Source organism: Cherax quadricarinatus, chromosome 22 (genome assembly GCF_038502225.1).
Source record: "Cherax quadricarinatus isolate ZL_2023a chromosome 22, ASM3850222v1, whole genome shotgun sequence".
NCBI classification, from domain to species: domain Eukaryota; kingdom Metazoa; phylum Arthropoda; class Malacostraca; order Decapoda; family Parastacidae; genus Cherax; species Cherax quadricarinatus.
In genome coordinates, this window is record NC_091313.1 from 26953577 (window position 1) to 26970780 (window position 17204).

General features: G+C 41.0%; 1 protein-coding gene across 1 annotated transcript in view; it reads right to left on the minus strand.

Moving 5' to 3' along the window:
- Positions 1 to 17204, minus strand: part of LOC128689708 (tubulin beta-1 chain) — a 51047-nt gene that overhangs the window by 3833 nt on the left and 30010 nt on the right. The window contains exons 3-9 of the mRNA XM_070087607.1: positions 16839 to 16949; positions 14794 to 14909; positions 12332 to 12460; positions 10425 to 10624; positions 7904 to 8111; positions 6675 to 6822; positions 4812 to 4923 (exon numbers count right to left, since the gene is read on the minus strand). Coding sequence (XP_069943708.1) covers positions 4812 to 4923; positions 6675 to 6822; positions 7904 to 8111; positions 10425 to 10624; positions 12332 to 12460; positions 14794 to 14909; positions 16839 to 16949 — 1024 coding nt within the window. The remainder of the gene's footprint in view (positions 1 to 4811; positions 4924 to 6674; positions 6823 to 7903; positions 8112 to 10424; positions 10625 to 12331; positions 12461 to 14793; positions 14910 to 16838; positions 16950 to 17204) is intronic.

Here is a 17204-nt window from a genome sequence, read left to right on the forward strand (position 1 = left end):
CAGTGCAACAAGGTCAGTGGTAACACCAGCAGTGCATCACAAGGTCATTGGTAGTATACAGGCAGTGTGAACTGATCACTGGTGGAAGAAAGTAACACGTGTTCTCACACGAGGTCTTGGCTTGGTAAACTGCTCTAAAACCTATACATGTACAAAATTTACTATCCCATACATAATGAAGTTATGTACAATCTGATTAGGGGATCTTGATTCGAGGAACTGTACTCTTACTACCCTCGAGTCAAACCTGAACGTCTTCTACTCCCCAGTATGACTTTCAGGTTTAGCACTTCCCCATGATTACTACTAACCTACACAAAATTTTGTACACATACATTTTTGGGCTTGGTGTATTGAGTAAAGGTCCTTCTGAAGTCTTGTATGTTGTCTGTGGAGACTAGTGTGATGTCAGTGGTGGATTTCTGAAGGATGGGAGACAGTGTCTGCAATGATACCTGTGGACATGTATCTTTGCGTGTCATCTTACTGGCCCCTGGGTTTGTGATTAAAATCTTCAGGTTTATGCTTGCTTTCCTTCACATATTACATATATGCGAAGGAAATTTAAGGTGAAGGTATGCTTGATATATAGTTAAATTCCTTGTTCAGGAATTCTTTACTGCTGATTCTGAATGCCCAGTAGAAGAACCTAATATCCTTTTTTCGGTTTTTCAACAAGTGGAAAAAAGAAGTGGATGAGGTAATCCTTGTTGATAGGCATAAATTACTGCTTTTTTCAAGATCCAGTCTTGGCTAAAGAGTTGAACATTTGCTTCCACTTCCAGTGTAAATTGTATGGAGCATTTTATTTGGTTAAGACATTTTTGGAGATTTAGTAGGTCACACCATTGGGTATGATGACCAGAATGTCACTTAGGTGCCTTAACCAGGTGATGTATCATGGTATATCACAGAACTGGTCCTCCAGATGTTCTAGGTGCAGGTTTGTCGAGAGAACACTTAGGGGTGATGCCATTACTAATACAAATTTCTACTTGCTGATGTCCCCAAAGAAAAGGTCATTAAAAATCATGCATGTTTGATAAAATTTATAAAATTAGGGTTAGGTGGTGAATTTAATTTTAGCTACACTAACTAACCTAAATTCCACCACCTTGATCAAAGCATGCATGAACTTTAATGTCTGTTTCTACATGACAAGCAGAAATCTGAATTAGCAATTCAATTCAAGTTTATTCCCTATAAGGGTTACAATGTGGGGTTTACAGGTTTTGGGTATTGTGTGGTTTACATGTTATAAAATACTAATTACAGAGGGGGCCACTAGGACGCCTAGCATGGCTAGGCATTTTGAGCAGACTTAAATTAATTCTTAATACCATAATCTGTAAGGATTTAATGTTAAGGCTAAGTGACCATCTTAATTTGTGAGTTTAGAAATGTGAATGCTTTTGTTTTGGCACAATACAAAGTGTCTATATTGGAGTATCATAGGCAAGCTTATGACTAGTTAGGATTTATTATTTTAAGATTAAGATTAGTATTTCTGGGTTTATAGTCAGTGGGTGAGCGAGTGTAATTGTGAACCACCAGGTGGTTATCATGTAGTTAGTTGTCAGGGTGTATCAGGGGGATAAGATGTTTTCTAACTGTAGTTTTGAAAGTGATGAATGTGTCTGCAGTTCTAGAGTTTTCAGGTAGGGTGTTCCCGATTTTAGGTCCTTTGAAATACATTGAATTTTTGTAAAGGTTTAGTCGAACACGGGGAATGTCAGAGATGTTTGTGTCTGGTGTTATGCCTGTGGATCCTGTCACAACTATCAAGAAAGCATTTTAGGTCAAGGTTAATATTGGAATTTAAGGTCCTGTAGATACAGATTGCACAGTAGTAAGTGTGGATGTTCTGAACATGGAGTAATTTTAGATCTATGAAGAGTGGGGGGGTGTGTTGCCAGGGATGGGATTTAGTGATTATTCTTACTGCGGCTTTTTGTTGGGTTATTATTGGCTTTAGGTGTGTTGCTGCAGTTGAACCCCAAGCACAGATAGCATAGGTGAGGTATGGATATACAAGTGAATGGTATAGTGTGAGAAGGGCAGTTTGCGGCACGTAGTATCGTATCTTGGAGAGGATCCCAACCGTTTTGGATACTTTTTTTATGTGTTGGATATGGGTGCTGAAATTTAGGTTGTTGTCGAGGTATAGGCCAAGGAATTTGCCCTCATTATGTCTGGCAATTCGAGTGTTGTCGATCTTAATGTTAAGTTGCGCAACACCTGCTCTGCTACCAAACATAATATAGTAGGTTTTGCCAGTGTTAAGTGTCATCCTAAGTGTAGTCCTGACAAACCTGTACCTAGAACATCTGGAGAAGGACAAGTTCTGCTATATAAAATGACATCAACTGGTTAAGGTACGAGATGACATTCTAGTCATCGTACCTAGATGGTTTAACCTACTAATTATTCAAGAATGTTTTAACCAAACAGAACCCTGCATATAATTTATACTAGAAGAGTAAGCAAATGACACCCCTACCTTTCTTCAATGTCAAACTCGTTAGACAAGAATCAATCTTGAAACAAGCAGTAATTTAAGCCCACCAGCAAGGATTACTTCATCCACTTAGTTTTACAACCCCAGTTTCAAAACCAAGGAGTACTGATTAGGTTCTTCCTATGATGATTCAGAATTATCAATGAAGAACTCCTGAATGGGGAACTTTATATCAACAATACCTTCATCTTATGTTTCATGTAATTTTGTTTTTGAAGCATGAAGCTGAAGATATGTATCTCATCTCCAGAAACCAAAAGACTACACTATCTCCCATCCTTCAGCAATCCACCACTGACATCATTGCAATCTCCACAAACACCATACAGGACTTCACAAGAACTTTTACTTAACATACTTAGCCAAAGAGTGGAGGTTGTGACCAGGCATGCACTGGTGGGTAAAGATTCACATTCAAGTAACCTGACTCATATCCACGCCCATGATACCACACGTGTTAAACCACACACACACACACAAACTCACACTTACTCTAACTCTCACTCACTCAATCACACACACACACACGTGGTCCAGTAACTGGCTTCTCGAATTCAATCCAGCCAAATGCAAAGTCATGAAGATTGGGGAGGGGCAAAGAAGACCGCAGACAGAGTATAGGCTAGGTGGACAAAGACTACAGACCTCACTCAGGGAGAAAGACCTTGGGGTGACCATAACACCGAGCACATCACCGGAGGCACACATCAACCAAATAACCGCTGCAGCATACGGGCGCCTGGCAAACCTGAGAATAGCGTTCCGATACCTTAATAAGGAATCGTTCAAGACACTGTACACTGTGTATGTTAGGCCCATACTGGAGTATGCAGCACCAGTCTGGAACCCACACCTGGTCAAGCACGTCAAGAAGTTAGAGAAAGTACAGAGGTTTGCAACAAGGCTAGTCCCAGAGCTCAAGGGAATGTCATACGAGGAAAGGTTAAGGGAAATCGGACTGACGACACTGGAGGACAGAAGGGTCAGGGGAGACATGATAACGACATACAAGATACTGCGGGGAATAGACAAGGTGGACAGAGATAGGATGTTCCAGAGAGGGGACACAGGGACAAGGGGTCACAACTGGAAGCTGAAGACTCAGACGAGTCACAGGGACGTTAGGAAGTATTTCTTCAGTCATAGAGTTGTCAGCAAGTGGAATAGCCTAGCAAGTGAAGTAGTGGAGGCAGGAACCATACATAGTTTTAAGAAGAGGTATGACAAAGCTCAGGAAGCAGAGAGAGAGAGGATCCAGTAGCGATCAGTGAAGAGGCGGGGCCAGGAGCTGAGTCTCGACCCCTGCAACCACAATTAGGCGAGTACAATTAGGCGAGTACACACACACACACACAACAGGCCTAGTGTCTAATCGACATGTGCCTAGGACAAAATGGTAACTAACTCCCTGGGGACTATACAAACAATTCCTCTCACATCTGCTGTTTACAGTACAGGAGGGCACAGCTTTACAGCGTTTTGCTAATGCAGCAGTTTTCAATTATACCCATTCTTCATTTATGCAGACTTTCTACAATAAATATATTCACCACTCCCTATAAGCTAAGGATGATTATATTTTAAGGTAAGTAATGTGTGTACTACATGCACTTTTTAGGTCTATTGCTCACTTACCATATTTTGCGGGTTATTAGATGCATTTTTTCCATAAAATGTCTCTGAAAACCACCCTACATCCTATAAACTGAAGGTCAGTGATGCAAGCTATAAGTGAAAAAAAAAAAAAAAAAGGCTCTGGTGGCCTGGTGGTTAACGCTCTCGCTTCACACGGTGAGGGCCTGGGTTCGATTCCCAGCCAGAGTAGAAACATTGGACGTGTTTCTTTCCACCTGTTGTGACCCCCGGAACTCTCTCCAGATAAACTCCAGATAAACTACAGTGATTTTTGCTTTAGAACGGTAGCCTGTAATCTAACCTGCTGTATAAGCAAAGCCCTCCTGTATGTACTTGAAAGAGTCCACTGTTGGGCGACACCTTGTACAAATAAAGATTCGCTTTGCATTTGCGAGTTTCTCACTAATAATAGGTCTGAAGTCTATCAAAATAATAATTTATAGGGGAATGCTAAACCATAGGGGTCATGCAGCACCTGAGGTAATGGGAAGCATTCAGGTTTGATCCAAGGACAAGGAAATCAGGTCCAATTCCTTGGATCAACAGCCCCTCACTTGGATCAAGGAGCCTCCCTTGTTGGTGGGCAGGAGGTTATTAAAATAATACAATACAAAGGCTTCCTGCCACCTTACTGTAACAACACATTCAATAATCTTACCAGTGAAGGAACGCTCTGCGACGAAACATGGCTGAGAACTGATCTCCAATACGAACAAACAATTCCTGGATGGCTGTTGTATTACCAATGAAGGTGCCAGTCATTTTGAAGCCTGTGGTAGGTAAATTCATAATGGATAACAAATTTCCTAATATATGTTCTCATCATATGCAAATACTATCCTGTATTAAACCAACATCACAATGTTGGCAACATCAGCTGGATAAGTGAAACAGGAATGGTGAAAACTATTATATTCTTAGGGAAGCATTAAACTCATTGGGAGTCATACAGTGCTTGAGGAAATGAAAGGCTTTCAGGCTTGATTTAAGGAATTTGAGCACTGATCAAATTCCTTAGATCAAGAGCCCCTCATCAACATCATGGAACCTCTGTGGGAGGGGGAGGGGATGAAAACACTAAATGGTAAAAAATCCTTATGGGTTTAGCACATTCACATTATAAAATAATTAAAAAATCTAATTATCACATGTAAAGCTGGATGCTAATTTCCATGTAATAACTTAAGAATGAGTATTCTGATTGGCTTCAAAACTTCAAATGCTGCAATTAAACTACACTGGAAAGCTTTGCTGCACTCTGTACTATTCATTTATATGCACTGAAAGGGGACTAAGCTTATGGGATACATGCAGTGCTATATGACCCTTCCCTTTAGCGGTTGGTTATGATTTTAATACATGTAATAATTATGGGACACAGATCTCTCACTTTATGCAGTTACAGTACTTTGAATGTTTTACTATATCTCTAAATATAAACATGCAAGATAACAGGTATGTCTTGCTACTTCTACTTACAGTTAGGTCACACTGCACATACATGTACAAGCATATATATACACACCCCTCTGGGTTTTCTTTTATTTTCTTTCTAGTTCTTTTTCTTGTTTATTTCCTCTTATCTCCATGGGGAAGTGGAACAGAATTCTTCCTCCGTAAGCCATGCGTGTTGTGAGAGGCGACTAAAATGCCTTGTGGGATACGGCCGGTTTGTTGGAGAAAAAAAAAACTAATACTGTTCTAATCAACTTAATTATTTTCATAAGAAAGAATGAGCAAATTTTTAATGAAATCCTTTGATTAATTTTCAATTTATGGGAAGTGTGCTAATCAAAAAGACAAAGGGTGCCAAAAAATGTGTGTATAACCAAAGATATCTGAAGTGGCCTTCAGTAAAAACATTGCACCGTACAATGAAATCACTCGGTTTGTAAAGAACTTGAATTCTGGGGTTTGATAGTGTATGGCAACCAGCCCCAACATTGAAGAAAATTTGAAGCAAAAGAAATGCTTGAATTACCAGTCTCGGGGGAGAAGTCACTATTTCGGGAAATGTGGTCATTTATTGCAACTGTGTTATGTAAATATGCTTTAAAAAAGAAAAACAGTTCATGTGGTACAAAACTGAGGACATACAATAGTAACTGCAACAAATACTAATCACTTTCTTCTTAGGCATCCTTCATGTTATTGTAGTACTCTGCCTGTTAGCTCGTTATCTCTGCCTGCTATAAGGCCAATTATCTAATGGTTACAATCATAACCATGATTTTTTTAAAGAGGTGGACAGGCAAGCCAGCGGAAGTCTTTGGTCAGATGACCAAAAGCTGCAGCTGTGGGTCATCATATGACTAAGATTCACATCAGGAAATACATGTCCTATTTTCTGGCAAACACTGTACATCTGCCTGTTCTTTAGGTCTATGTACATGGCGAAGAACTTTTATCCTTTCATTGGATTAAACTTAATTGCCTCCCATTTTCCCGGTGCTGTATAACCTTTATGATTTTTGCACTTTTCCAAGACTTATATTTTAAATGAAAAATTTAGGAATCTTACCGCGGGGAGGAATATCACAAACGGCTGTCTTCACATTGTTGGGGATCCACTCCACGAAGAAAGAACTGTTCTTGTTCTTCACATTAAGCATCTGTTCATCCACTTCCCTCATTGACATGCGTCCCCTGAACACAGCCGCCACTGTCAGGTACCTGCACAATGACTATCACATTTTCCTATCAAGTCTTCTTAATGTTTAAAAGTGCGTTGTAAATGTTTAAGTATGAAAGTCAAATGAATAAGTCACAATACCATAGTTGGGACATTTCACAGCCAGAAAAGACCTCCAGCTTAATGACCATTTGCTTAATGTAACTTGATTAATGACCAAGGAAAAAAAAAATGAGATTGTTCCCCCACTTAACTATCCCACTCTAGTATATAACTACCAAATTTGTGATGGCAAACTTCTCTCCTGATTACCTACTGTTTGCCCATTCAATGACCAGGTTACTGGGCAATATTATGTACTGTTGCATTTTCTTTTTAACAATTTCTCTTTGTATATGATATGTGTGGGGAAAGCTTTTGCATTTTTTGGGAAACATCAAGAAATGAGGACTCAAAGTCAAAAGGAGAAATTATCACAGCCTCAATTTTTTTTTTGACAGTACAGTAACTTTTTAAATATTACTCTAAACTAGTTTATGCTGGCATTCATAAGAAAAGCTGAACCAAAAATGAAGAGATTTGCGAGTAGGAAGTGATTCAATTGAGCCTAATTTGAATAAATCCTATGGTTCATTTTCAGTTTGATAAGCATGTGCAAACCCAAAAGGAAACATACTCTGCTTGGTTTTTAACAATTTATCTTTAAATATTGCTTTGAACTGGCTTGCAAATTAAATATTTCATGTTAAGCAGTAAATCCATATGGGTCATTCAGCTCAAGACCTGGTGGAAACTCAATCCTCTGCCTGCTGAACTGATGACAAATGCACTTCCTATCCAAGAGAGTTGGGTGTGTAAATTCAAATAAGCATGTTTTCAATGAGATCCTTCTGTGGTTTATTTTCAATTCGAATTTCATGTGCCAAGTCAACAGAAAATTGTACTCCCAGCAAGACATGATACATGTATGGTAAGCTCTTTTTTATATTTTCATCAAGAACCAAAATAAAATAGATATGGAATATTATCCTAGTCCCTACCCCATTACAACAAAGGCTCTTACGGAAAATTATATATACATTTTTAACATTTTTCACATACGCAGCTGGAAATTTAAGGTACCTGCCGTTACGCGGGTCACAGGCACACATCATATTCTTGGCATCAAACATCTGCAAGGTAAGGTCTGGCACGGAGACATTGCGGAAGGTATGGTTGCTGCGAGAGGTGAGAGGCGCGAACCCTGGCATGAAGAAATGAAGGCGAGGGAAAGGAACCATGTTGACAGCTAGCTTCCTCAAGTCTGCATTCAGTTGACCGGGAAACCTGTGGGAAACACATCAAGTGTTCATCACAGCTGACCAGTTCAAGTCTCCTGATACCATCTACCCAGTCTCATTCCCATCCTCTTGCAACTAATATTTAGTGTAATTCCACTATAATGGTATATATATTTCATTATAACATACAGAAAAATACTTTATTAAGTTAATGACATTTATTTGCATCTGTAATATGTCTGTTTAATAGCTAAACTAAGCATTTACATAGACTACACACATTCCAGCTTGAAATTAATTTTCGCAAAAGATCTCCCTCACAGGCGGCGCCAAATTTGGAAGGGAAAAGGGCGCTGAAGCCCAAAAAATTTCCATCAGTCCGCAATTATACTATTTTCACTATGTATACATCTTGTGATAAACCGTATATCAGAAACTAAGACAGATGACTGTAGTGATACTGCTCCTGTGGGGAGCAGCAGCAGGATAATACTGCACCATCTCTCGGGGCCCTTAACAACAACAACAGCTTGGCGTGTGTCATGGGCGCCAACACATGGTGTGTGATTCTCTTCTCTTATATCCATATACAACGCAGCTGCTGGCATGGCTGACGCAGCAGGTTGTGTAGCGGGATTTTCAAGGATAGCTCCTGGTCAAAGAGGATGACCAGGTCCCTACTTAACAGAACTCAGTGTGAATGCTTTGAGAAGATACCAGAGCAGCGAACGGACATCCCAGTGCATCGTTTCAGCGTAAACAGTTGAAGTGTTGTGCAGTTTTAGAGGATTTGGTGTTGTCGAGTCAGGACCAGTCAGCGTCTCTCCCCCTCTCCGCTGGGGAAGAGGGGGAGGGTGTGTGTAGTAAACAGTGACCCTCTCATAACGCCTCACCCCTGCGCGTCTCCCCCGCCTCACCCACCCAACTCCCAGCGCCACCCCATCTGTAGAGGGTACTTCTCCCCTAACCCACGATGTCAGCGATGGCACTTCAGGGAGTGCCGGGCTCACAGGAACTTCCACTACAGGGACAGCATCATGGAGTTAGATCGCGAGGCAGCTGCCAGGTGTGCCACAGGCAGTGTGTACTCAGTTCCTCAAGCTTCAACATCCGTGCACACGAGGGCCTGGGATCTTCAATCAACTTGGCGTCCACTAGGACGCTGACATGTCCCTAGGACAGCTCTCCATCGGGCTGCTAACGGAGTCACTGGCTTCTTGGACCTCTTGGGGAGGGTCGATGGTGCTCATGCAAGCAGCAGATCCCTGGGCAACTTGCTGCTGTTTGCAATGGCTGTCTGCCGAGGAGAGACAGGCACCTAGCAACATCTGTTGTTGGGGCAATGGATGAATTCCCTACTATGTTTGTTAACTGCTCATTACTCTGTAGTTTGTCTATGATTGTAATCATGTCATAACGTGTTTATCATTCATTACCTTTGAAACTTGTCATGATTGTGACCAGCTCTACCTGGAGCTCATTACCTTTGTAAATTCTCATGATTAATGTGTTTATGATTCATTACCTTTGCAATTATTCATGAGTGTGACCAGCTCAACCTGGAGCTCATTACCTTTAACTTGGTCATGATTATGACCAGATCTAGTTCATTACCATTGTAACTTGCTCAGCTATCAAAACTTTGGAGTCCAGTCCCTGGACCAATTATGTACCTCTGTAATCTTTTGACTACCGCCCACAGGATGGGTATGGGGTGCATAATAAACATATTAAACTAACTATATCCATATATTAGTGATGCAGATTACATGGTGAGTTTAAATATGTGGCCTGTAGTTATAACTTTTCTCTTGACATATGCAAGACATCACCCTCCCTGTAGAAGCAGTTATTAGATGTACTAGTCATTATATTTTGTTGTTGCAGAAGTACTATGAAGATTCTATGTACAATAAAGCCTAGAGATAAGGCCTGTGTTTCTATCACAACAATGACATCTTTGGTATGTGTATATAAAAGGCCCATAAAAAATTAAATGTAATGTGACGAGACCAGTCACTGGACTGGAGTTTTAAGAGTGAATAAGCCTGGATAAGAAAAATAATAAAGGATCTAGATCAAGGAGGGACTGTGTGTATGAAGGCTGAAGTGGAGGTACTTAAGGCAGGCACTGATACCAGACATGGTACACAAGACTACAAAAAATGGTTCTACATTACCATAATTTTTAAAAGGGTGGACCGGTAAGCCAGCGGAAGGCCTCGGTCAGATGACCAAAAGCTCCAAAGGCGGGTCATCATCTGACCAAGACCCGCGTCAGGAAACATTTATCCTGTTTCGTGAAGAACCTTACCTAACCTAACCTAACCAGACATGGTGAGACATGATGTGGAGGTACCTGAGGCAGGTGGTGATGCCGGACATGGTGAGAGAAACAAGGTGGTTGAGGTCACCATAGGTAGGAGTGGCCAGCTTGAGGGTACGGAAGCAGATATCGTAGAGGGCCTCGTTGTCAATACAGAAGGTCTCGTCTGTGTTCTCTACCAGCTGGTGTAGCGAGAGTGTAGCGTTGTAAGGCTCCACCACCGTGTCTGATACCTGCACCAGGACACTACTTGTATTTCCTCTGCACGTACTTAAGCATAAAGGAACAATGCAGTAGCCTCACAGACCCGTACTTAGAGTGAGCACAGGACCTTGGCAGGTCCTGTGCTCACGCCCAGTCAATTATTTAATCCAATACTTGGTTCTCTGCAGTTTACACATGTACATGTGATTCCAAGAATGCACATATACATTCCAAGATCATGGAATTTAATGCTTATAATATCATGTAGTGGAAATAGGAGAAGGCAAAATCAGACTACATTGTATTCTCTATGTAGTCAGATTTTGCGAGTGTCATACGGAGAAAGAAAAAGATATTAGAATTATCAAAAATAAATTTTCACCAGAAGACCAAACAGATGAAATAAAAACACAATACACTGGCTAACAATAAAATAGGTTTCAAATATATAAATGGAAATTGGCTGAAACGCTGTTTACAACATAAATTAGACAAAAATTGCAATATGTGTGGTGTCTACGTCTTAAAAAAAAAAAAAAATGGATCGTCAAGCAAAGTTAAAAATGTTTGTGATTATGATAAGCTAATATGAGTTAAAGATGAGATAACACACAAGGTTATACAAGGATGTGAAATAATTATTTTATTTAGTACCGTCATCAGGGATAACAAGAGCCCACAGAAGTAAATCAAGAAAATGGAACCAAAGGGATACAGGGAAAATTTTCTTCATAAATAATGTGGTGGAAGATCGGAATAAATCGATGGAGGAGGTAATCAGTGCTACTAACATTGGAAACCGAAAAAAGTGATGAACATAGTAATGAAGACGGAACACTACAAGCATAGCTCTGCTCCAGTACTTATAAATAGGTAATTATATACCTATACCCATGCATAGGCACACAGGTATAAACGTTAATTCTTCCACTTCTCCCCCTCCTGCTATTATAAATTAAAGTTCCACCACTGACGTAATCATAAAGAACACAACGTAAATTAAAAGTCTCTCTCCCTCTTTTCCTTCCTAGGAAGATTATTGTTTCAATATAATGCTAACCCACATAATTATTTGAAATTAAAAGTAATATAGTGAAGCACTACATGGGAAAGTCCAAGAATAATACACTACTATGATACAGTATGTTAAGTAAAAGGACAAGTGCAACTAATGTGACATTGTGGTAACATTTCGCTCTCCAGAACTTTGTCAAGTTGCCACAATAAAATGTCACATTAATTGCACTTGTGTCCTTTTACGTAACATATTGTTGGTAATTATACCAATGTTAATACGACACAGTAGTCCTCAAGGGATTTTGTCAATTTTTATTAGGATACATATATACAAAAGACCATTAAAACCAAAAAAAATAATACCCAAGAAGTAGCAAGACGAGCAGTTGCTAAGTCATCGCTGTATATTGTTTTTCTCTTAATTAACGAGCGATGCTCAGACACTAATATAATATTTAAGTCTTCAGCACAAGCCAGTTCGTTTGGGTTGGAGACGTACCTTATGGGCTGGGCACGTACCTTGTGGGCTGGGCACATACCTTGTGGGCTGGGCACATACCTTGTGGGCTGGGCACATACCTTGTGGGCTGGGCACATACCTTGTGGGCTGGGCACATACCTTGTGGGCTGGGCACATACCTTGTGGGCTGGGCACATACCTTGTGGGCTGGGCACATACCTTGTGGGCTGGGCACATACCTTGTGGGCTGGGCACATACCTTAGGGCTGGGCACGACGGAGAAGGTGTTCATGATACGGTCAGGGAATTCCTCGCGGATTTTTGAGATGAGAAGAGTACCCATCCCAGAGCCGGTGCCCCCTCCCAGGGAGTGCACCAACTGGAACCCCTGAAGCACACCGTGAAGTTAATACACCAAGATGTTACAGACACATCTAATTATACTCAGTCAGCTTAGACATTTTCTTATATACGAAAGAATATACAAGTTAGCATGTAAAGGCAAGAAAAGTAGCTACATTGCGAGGATGCAGAGGAGACATTATCACGACATTCAAGTTACTCAGGGATATTGGTAAAGTTGGCAAAAATAAATGTCTGTGAAGAGGTGGACGGGAAAAGAGTAGAACAGGAGGACATTCACTTCAATGCTGAAAATATTTACGAGACAGTGAGAGGGCAGGTGCAGTAATATGTTGGTAGAGAGTAATACTCCAGTGAGCTACCACTGAAACGGAAACCTGTTAAAATTTTTGTTCTCTGAAGCAAGAGTCCTTCACAACATTAAGGCACATCTACTTCCCTTATAAAGATCATTGTAGAGGTTGTGAAGGGATGAGCAGTACCGGGTGAGGTAGTGGAGGCTCACACCTTACACAGTTTTCAAAGTATATACATATATATATATACATATATATATATATATATATATATATATATATATATATGTATATGTATATGTATATGTGTGTGTGTGTGTGTGTGTGTGTGTGTTAGTTACCATTTTGTCCTAAGCACATGTCGATTAGACACTAGGCCTGTGTGTGTGTGTGTGTGTGTGTGTGTGTGTGTGTGTGTGTGTGTGTGTGTGTGTGTGTGTGTGTGTGTGTGTGTGTGTGTGTGTGTGTGTGTGTGTGTGCGCGCGCGCGCGCGCAAAACAACCACTGAAAGAATAGAAATTCCAAGCGCTTTCGTGACTACTCACATTATCATAATGTGATAATGTGAGTAGTCACGAAAGCGCTTGGAATTTCTCTATTCTTTCAGAGTGGTTGTTTTGCATATTCTGAAATCACCTGTTTACTGTGATCTTATTGCATATATATATATATATATATATATATATATATATATATATATATATATATATTCAAGGTAGTAGGTTGGTAGACAGCAACCCCCCAGGGAGGTACTACCGTCCTGCCAAGTGAGTGTAAAACGAAAGCCTGTAATTGTTTTACATGATGGTAGGATTGCTGGTATCCTTTTTTCTGTCTCATAAACATGCAAGATTTCAGGTACGTCTTGCTACTTCTGCTTACACTTAGGTCACACTACACATACAAGCATATATACACACACCCCTCTGGGTTTTCTTCTATTTTCTTTCTAGTTCTTGTTTATTTCCTCTTATCTCCATGGGGAAGTGGAATAGAATTCTTCCTCCGTAAGCCATGCGTGTTGTAAGAGGCGACTAAAATGCCGGGAGCAAGGGGCTAGTAACCCCTTCTCCTGTGTATATTACTAAATGTAAAAGGAGAAACTTTCGTTTTTCCTTCTGGGCCACCCTGCCTCGGTGGGATACGGCCGGTGTGTTGAAAGAATATATTATATATATATATATATATATATATATATATATATATATATATATATATATATAGACTGCCAACAGGAGTGAAGAAAAATAATAAAAGCCTTGTCACAACATTTCGCTTTTAGGTGAACATGCCTTGAAAAAAATTGTTCTTAGAGCGAAACGTTTTCCTCAAAACTCTTGTCCTGCTACATGGACGTCTCTTAACGCAACGTTAGGGGTCAAGAAGTACATTAACGAAGAAGCATGGAAGTCTGCATCAACCTGGTCTACAATGAATAACTTTCAACAGGTATCATTAAAGGCTTATCTGGAAACTATCAAACTGTTACAGTGTATAAAAGATTTTTTTTTCTATTGAAGCGCCTGGATGTCTCTTATAGATTTAACTTTTTTGTTCATGAACCTATCACTCTTTTGAAGCAAAAAAATATATCCTCTGCTGCATGGTCACTAACGGGGTCCCACAAGGATCTATGCTTGCCCAATCTGTTTTAAATTAATATAAGAAAAAACTTTTCCAGAAGGAATAATAACTAATAAATGTTTGATTATACAAAAGACAGTCAAAATTAATGTTAACTAGATGACTAAGATAAACTGAACAGGTAGACATATTAATTGTACAGTTTGACGTAGGAAAGATGAATGGGTACTAGACTATTTTTTTTTTTAAATAGAAGCGATAGATTTACGGAACAGAATTTAAGTGGTGGTTTGTGCTTGATTCACGGGAAACTATGTATGATAAACTCAGCACAGAAGACTGAAAGCCTCAAACATAATAGCTAATGGTGCAGGGAGAGTGACCCCAGTAGCGACCAGTGAAGAGGCGGGGCCAGGAGCTATGAATCTACCCTTGCAACCACAACTAGGTGAGTACACAGACAGAGACGAACACTTACCTGGAGACAATCGCAGTTCTCACTCTCCTTCCTGATGATATCGAGGACGGAATCGACCAGTTCTGCGCCCTCCGTGTAATGACCCTTGGCCCAATTGTTGCCTGCTCCACTCTGACCTATCAAATATACACACACACACATTATCCCACTTACAATACCTCTCCACGCTTCTATAACCACAACTTTGGATCTAAATACTAGGGCTGCAGACAATAGTGAAGACATTTTGCAGACCAAGCTATTATTAGGACAACATTTCGAACTGTCCTCTCTCCAGGTGTTCGGATTTCACTCTGTAAACAGAGTGAAACGAATTGATAAAAACGGCTTTTCGCTCTCTAAACAGAGCGAAAAGTTGTCCCAATAAAATCCTGTTTTGTGTAGTATCTTAACAATAACATTACAATGGATAATGAGGCAAGTGCAGTGTAATGCGAACCTTCACTGACATCGCATTATGCTGCATTCGTCTCTCCATCCACCGTGTCGGGATTTTACATCACTTCTCTGGTACCATCTTGTTGGTATCACAATACCATTTCCCAGGTTAGGTCTTAGTCATATGATGACCCAATGGAAATAAGTCACTGACCTTTTTTGGGGGTTATCCTAGGTAATTTACACTATGTATGATAATTGTACTTATGTATACCTGTGCCTAAATAATCTTAAGCCACTGGAGCTTTTGGTCTTTGACCGAGGCCTTCCACTGGCTTACCCTTCCACCCCTTTAAAAATTGAGAATCTTAATCCATTAACAATACAACCAGAAATCTCAGTGACACATTACTGATTTTTTTTATAGAGGGATAAGGGAGAGGGATCTTGATTCAAAGAATCTGAGCTGCTAGTCCTGTACTCCGATCAAACGTGATGATCCCAACTTCTTTGCTCCTATCCCTTAGGCACTGAATAACCCTTACTGGTTTAGAGTTTCTACGTGAATATAACAATAATGCTAATACCATCAATAACAGAAAAATAAATGATAAATGAAATAATTCCCATAAACACCTCAATTACTGGGAACGCTTAAGTTCCTCAACCTGTACTCCCTAGAATGCAGGCGGGAGAGATACATGTTTATATACACTTAGAAAATTCTAGAGGGATTAGTACCAAACTTGCACAGGAAAATCACTCCCTATGAAAGCAAAAGACTCGGCAGACGATGCAACATCCCCCCAATGAAAAGCTGGGGTGCCACTAGCACGATAAGAGACAACACAATAAGTGTCAGGGGCCCAAGACTGTTCAACTGCCTCCCAGCATACATTAGGTTGATTACCAATAGACCCCTGGCTGTCTTCAAGCAGGCACTGGACAGGCACCTAAAGTCAGTACCTGACCAGCAGGGCTGTGGTTCGTACGTCGGGTTGTGTGGCTAACAGTGACAGCCTGGTTGATCAGGCCTTGATCCACCATGAGGCCTGGTCACAGACCGGACCGCGGGGGCGTTGACCCCCGGAACCCTCTCCAGATATACTCCAGGTATCGATAAAAAAAATATCAAGTGGGGGCGCGCAGGAAAGAACCAGAATGTTCCGGGAAGTACCAAGGTGCACAGGGAACTACTAAGACGTGCTAGGAAGTACGGGATGTGCGGGGAAACACCAGGATGTGCGGGGAAGTACCAAGGTATACCGGGAAACACCAGGGTGTGCGAGGGAAGTACAAAGGTATACCAAGAGGTACTAGGAAGTACCAGGAAGCACCAAGGTGTACAGGGAAGTACCAGAGTATAAAGGGAAGTACCAGGATGTACTGGGAAGCACTATGGTATACCGGGAAGCACCAGGGTGTGCCGGGATGCACCAGGGTGTGCCGGGAAGCACCAGGGTGTGCCGGGAAGCACCAGGAAGCACCAAGATGTACCAGGATGTACCAGAAAGCACCAAGATGTACCAGGATATACCGGGAAGCACCAAGATGTACCGGGAAGAGCCAAGACGTACTGGGAAGTACCATGGTATACTAGGAAGTACCAGAATGTAGCGAGAAGCACCAGTGTGTGCCGGAAAGTACCAGACGAAGAAGGAACTCACCGAAAATGAAGTTGTCAGGCTTGAAGAGTCCTCCGTACGTTGATGACCTGACGGCGTCCATGGTGCCAGGTTCCAGGTCCACCAAGACTGACCTGGGCACGTAGCGACCTCCTGCGGATGCCACACACACACACTCACCAGTTGTAGGATCATACCTCACGTTATAACTAAGAATAGCATTTATGTTTGAAACCAACAAATGGGCAGGAACAGACAGGCGCACGCAGACAAAAGGATAGACAAGAGGGCATTTCCACACAGACAGTCATTCAGATAGACACGGGCAGTTAGCTATAGATATAAGCATTCATTTTCTCTTAACACGGGCGTTTCGGGACGGACACGGACACAGCCAACATTTACCTG